This window comes from Stylophora pistillata, chromosome 4, assembly GCF_964205215.1.
Source record: "Stylophora pistillata chromosome 4, jaStyPist1.2, whole genome shotgun sequence".
Lineage (NCBI taxonomy): Eukaryota > Metazoa > Cnidaria > Anthozoa > Scleractinia > Pocilloporidae > Stylophora > Stylophora pistillata.
The window spans coordinates 18,975,072-18,980,729 of NC_142522.1; the positions used below are offsets into that span (position 1 = coordinate 18,975,072).

A 5,658-nucleotide genomic window follows, 5' to 3' on the forward strand; every position below is an offset into this window, starting at 1 on the left:
CCAACAATTTTTTTTTGGATTATTATAATACAATAACGCCATCAAAAACATTTAGATCTAATTCTCTAGTCATTTGTTTCTTCTTTCCTATTTCATAATCAGTTTTTCACTCATCCGAGTACGAACCCTCGTTCAAAGGCATTGAACACTGGTAGCAGTTCAATATGAAATTCGTTGGCTAGAGCTGAGTTTGAAGGCAAATACCCAGTCTATCACTCTAGTTTAAAAGGTAACGTTTCCCCAATATCGAAGGAATGTTTTGAAGCACACAGTTTAAAAGCATGTATTAATGATTTAAAGGTGGACCGCATTAGCCCATCGACATTTCCATCGAACTATCTAGATATCTGGCCTTTGGAATCGTTTCAAACGTTTCAAACCAATTCACAATCACCGTTTCAATACCCGATTGTTGGTCCTTTCGCTCTTGATTTCTTTACAAGTTAAGCCTACAGTCAACCTGAGAAATAAAAAATGCCCAAGAGTTAGCTTTAGGATGCTTAAACAAACCACTAACATTCAAGAAAAATTACAGCTGTGTTTCACTAGTGTTTTTCATTGCATTGGAAATGATTAATAAAAGCAAAACTGGTATTTAAAATGTGTAATATTTTATTGCAATACTTAACGAGAAGTCATTATTAATAGTACAACCCTTTTTTTTTTTTTGAGAAAAAAACCGTGAGTAATTCTTATTGAACGTTTTCTCCAACCACCTGATCTGAGACAAACTCCGAACAGCCATTATGGCTAAATCGTGTGAAGGAGCAAGTTGCCGCTAGATGTGTCCTTGTTATGGCCCTAGGAACTTTGAAAACTCCATTTTAATAAGGTTCTAAGCTTAACATAAACCTTGAAATTTCAAAGTCCAGTCTCACTTGTAAAGATTTATCTATATATTTTCTCAATTTACACTTAAGCCCTAATACACTATATTGGTTTTAGCCCCGGTTTTTTTTTTTTTAATTTTTCGTTCTGAGAAGTTCCGATCGAAAATGATTCATTGAGCTGCTGGACACGTTCGTCAAATTAGAATATGCAAATTACAGCTGGTGTTAACTTGCACGCAATTAAAGTGAGTGTCAATAGAGGAGTTTCACGGTCATGTATAACTTAAATATTGACGGAAACAGTCACGAATACGCGCTATTAAAACGTCTACTAAACATTTTTTTTACGATTTCGAGTGCAGTAAAACGTGACCACAAGAAATTAATGTCTTTGGTTGACGCCATACAGTATTTACAAAGCTTCAACATCTGCATACCACCTAAAATTTGCGACTTTATCTCAAACGAGGCAAAGTTTCATTAATGACATTAATGGAAGCCCTGATCACAACACATTTCGATAATAACTGAATCCATCTCAATTCGTACGAACGTTTACAAACTGCGATCTGTAACAGTAAAAACTGGCAAAAGTTAATTACCTGTTATGAGATAACGAGTTAAGGCGACCGATTACGAACGACATATTCCTTCTACAAATAATTATAAAACAGAAAATTACCATCTTGTAACAGGCAAATATTGAAACCGAGATCAATTAAGTAGAATTCTCTCCTAAGGTTGATGGGGATAATCATGCATGGATATTACTTTAAAATAATTCTGTATTTGCGAAAATCCATGTAAGAAAAACTGCCCAATGAATTGGTAGAATGTCTATGGATTTTGACAGCTTTGATTAATATTTATTGATGGGGCGACAGGATTTAAAGAACAGGATGTTAATAGAATTCATTCGTTGCCAAAAATTAGTGCTGCTTCATTATACCGTCGGACGCCGAATTTTGTGTAGAACGGCCACAGCGAAAAGAGAAATAATACAATGGACAAAGCATGCGAAAGTGAGTTTAAAGAGCTGAACTTGGAAGCCAAGATAATTTTGTCATCGTGGTATGGCCTCGCAGGTTTAGCGGCCATTATTGGAAACGCGATCGTGTTATGGTTGGTCGCTCGAAACAAATCACTCAGAACAATCTCCAACTTGTTCCTCGCTTCGTTGGCAGCCGCAGACTTTTTTGTAGGGCTTGTAATAGACCCAGTCTGGATTTTCACCAGATGTGTGGGATATGATGCAAATACTTATGTGCAGACGTCTGGTAAAGTTATCGATTATCTCTGGATCCACACAACAGTGGCCACCACGTTCAACTTATGTTGCGTCACTATGGACAGGTATCTGGCGATCCTCCATCCTCTCCGCTACCAAGATATTCTTACCAAAAGGAGATGTTATTTGTTCATAGCCACTGTTTGGTTCATCTCTTTCATTCTCCCGTGCTCCAGATTCTTCGTCAAAGATGGTTCAGTGGCGCTGTGGTTATCATTTACAATCATCACGGTTCTGATTCCCATGATCAATATAATATTCTGTTCTATCAGAATATTGAAAGCAGCAGCAGCCCAGTCTAAGAAAATTAGAAACAACTACACTTTACAGAGTCAAGAGGCCCTAAGAAGAGGAAGGAAAAACTCAAAGGCGGCATGGACGATTGGCATTGTGGTGGGGCTCTTTGTTTTCTGCTGGTTACCAAGTCTAATCACATCTTTAGTGAATTATTTCACCCCACGTAAATGTGGCCTGACCAGACAACTGTTATACTACACAGTGTGGACATCAGTCGAAGCTCTTGCTTTTACTTCATCAGGAATTAATCCGTGGGTGTATTGTTTGCGATATGAAGAATTCTTCAAAGCTCTGACTCATACTTTTCCTTGCGTTAAAAGGCGGAATTTAGAAGAAGCTCTCTCCCATCCGAGAGCGAGGAAGCAGGGCGACACATATACATAAAGAACATGGCTTCATCTTTGCAGTTGACTTTATTATATGCCTTTACTTCTCAAATTTGGATAGTAACAACATTTTAGATAAACCCGTTAAGCGTCAATCATGATTTGACAAAGGGATACGGTGTACTCATAGCTTTCTCCTCAAGAATATGCTTAGAAAATTAACTAAGGCTAATGGTCAAAATCAATTTACTTCCATTCCCCGCTTTTTTCCTTCTTAATTCGAAAATGTTAGGTGTTTGTGGATTTTTATGAATCAAAATTTATTACGCAGTTTATAATAATTGTGAATTATAAATGAATAAAGGCTGATAGTTTCGAAAGAAACTGTTTGGGGCTGCGTCGGTGGGAGTAACGAAATAATTTGGATATATCAACAAAGTTGAAATGGTAAATTGGCCACCGTATTGGCCATCGAAAAACTGGCACATTGACTCTGATTTGTGGTGGAAATCAGAGTCATCACTACATAAACGACGAAGTCTTAGAAACTGAGAAAAAGTAATGGAATTCTTAGCGTGAGATGGATGCGAAGACGAATATAACAAGTAATTATGCGAGTCTGTAGGTTTGTAATACACACTAGTGCATAAACCGTTACCTTCAATTGAAACTTTGATGTCTAAAAAGGATAAAGAATTGTCAGAAATTTCCCAGGTATATTTCAGAGCCGGGTGAAAAGAATTGACTGCGGTTATGAATTTAGTGAGCTCCTCTCTGCTGGAGGAGGTAGCGCCGATACAGTCGTCGATGTAGCGACCGCAGAGTTCAGGTTTAGACCCGCTGTATTGGCTGAAAAATTGATGTTCGACAAAACCTACAAAAAGATGGGCATAGCTAAGTTGAAGTTGAAGTTCATTTATTTGTTTAAGCAGGTTGATTAATTTGGCAGCTGTAATAGCTGTTGTGGACCTGCTGTCTTAACCCACCCATCCCACCCCAGGGGAGGACATCCATCACACAGTAATTTCGTGTGTGGGAAATGATTAACGTCTCCTGCCCCAACCCTACAGGAGACGGGACCTCCATTTATTCGTCCCTATCCGAGAAGACTAGAATATCTAACCATTTCTTGATGTTATAGAAAGGTAGCAAATTCTTCTCAATTATTTTAAGACCTTGAGTGTTGCTCCAGCCGGGGCTCGAACCCTCGACCTCCCGCACTACAGTCCAGCGCTCTATCCATTGAGCTAACCGGGAAGCTAGGTCCCATTTTGGTGCCCATGGCTACACCATTGGTTTGTTTGAAGAAGTTGTTTCCGAATGAAAAAAAATTGAGTGTGAGCACTAGTTCGGCTAAGCGTAGTAGTGTTTCAGATTTACGTTCCTTATCAGTACGTTGATCAAAAAAATGTTTAAGGGCCAGAAGGCCTTCGCCATTAGGAATGACAGTGTAAAGAGACGTAATATCCATGGTGAAAAGAAGTTTGTTTTGGCCAAGGAAATTAAAGCCTCGAAAAATTTGAAGAGCGTGTTGGCTGTCTTTAATATATGATGTTAAAGTTTTGACGATGGGAGCCATAATTTTGTCTAGATGGCTGGAGATAAGTTCGGTAGGGCAACTGCAAGCCGAGACAATGGGCCGACCCGGGTTGTTAGGTTTGTGAATTTTAGGTAAAAAGTAAATACGAGAAGTTCTAGGAGTGGCTATGATGAGATTTTTTGCTGTGGCCGGCAATTCTTGTTTAGTTATGAGTTGGTTGATCGTATTCTTGACGGAGTTTTGATTGCTGGCAGTGAGGTCTTTGTAGACCTTTTGATAAAAAGAGGTGTCAGAAAGTTGCCGCAAAGCTTCTTTTTGGTAGAGGTCGGTGCGCCAAACAACGACTGAGCCGCCCTTATCGGCCGCTTTGATAACTATGTCTTTGCGTTTTCCAAGACTTTTTAGAGCCGACCACTCTTCAGAAGAGAGATTAGAAAATTTGGTAATACGTTTGAAATTGAGTTTGTTGATATCGTGGCGGCATTTTTTGATAAAAAAGTCTAATGATGCGAATTAGCCCTCTGGGGGAGTCCATTTAGACTTTCGAGTCCGAAGTGTTTCGAAAGTGTCTTTGTCACTACATGTACAATGCATTATAGCGCTGAATATCTATGCCTGCTACGTCAAAAAAATTGGCCAATTGCAGATTTCAAATATTCTGCCAATCTTCCGTTTAGCTGAGGAAATTCCTCACGTAGAACTCTCTGTACACGCATGAAAATTAAAACAAACATTTCAGCGATTAAATATTGGGACGCGGTTTGAAAGTCTTCGTAACATGGAAATAGCTTTGGAAAACGTAAAGAGAAGGATGCAGGAAAGAGTAAGCCGCTACAACCTTGGCCAATGGAAGCAGTTAAAAGTTAATAAAACTGATCGATAAATTGTTGAAATCCATGATCCGTTAACAAGGAAGCCTTATTTTTTAGCATCGTGGAAAGCAATTATTGAACTGTAAGCAACGTTTAGCTTTTCGTAAGATTTAAAACTTGTTAAAGAGTTTAAATTTCTAATCCGGTTCCCAAACTTCAATAAAATTCTAGTAACTAGGCATAAATGTGTGCATCAGATTTTATCTTAGTCTCCCTGCATGTTGATAGAGATCCAAAACTTCAATAGGGCTGAAAAAAGGAGCCGAGTGTCTTTAAACATTACTTTACTCGGGGTCGGTCTTATCGTTTTCCTGGAAAACATTATCTATTGCCAGACATCGCCTGTGATTGTACGCAAATTTTATGTTTTCTATAAGCTTATTTAAGGCTTCTACTTTTCTTAGTATTTGAAACGCAGCCGCAAAAATAATAAACCTAAGCCCCACTTGCGCCAGCGAGTCATCCTCGGCATACCGCTGCTACATAATCCTCGTGATACCTAATC

At 38.7% G+C, this 5,658-nt stretch overlaps 1 protein-coding gene across 1 annotated transcript; it reads left to right on the forward strand.

The window, feature by feature from the left end:
* The first annotated feature begins 1,244 nt into the window (after nucleotides 1-1,244).
* LOC111332755 (beta-1 adrenergic receptor-like) lies at nucleotides 1,245-4,332 on the forward strand. The gene has a single exon (XM_022938179.2). It carries the CDS (start codon nucleotides 1,834-1,836, stop codon nucleotides 2,797-2,799), a length of 966 nt encoding a protein of 321 aa, XP_022793914.1. The 5' UTR covers nucleotides 1,245-1,833; the 3' UTR covers nucleotides 2,800-4,332.
* The last annotated feature ends 1,326 nt before the right edge of the window (nucleotides 4,333-5,658 follow it).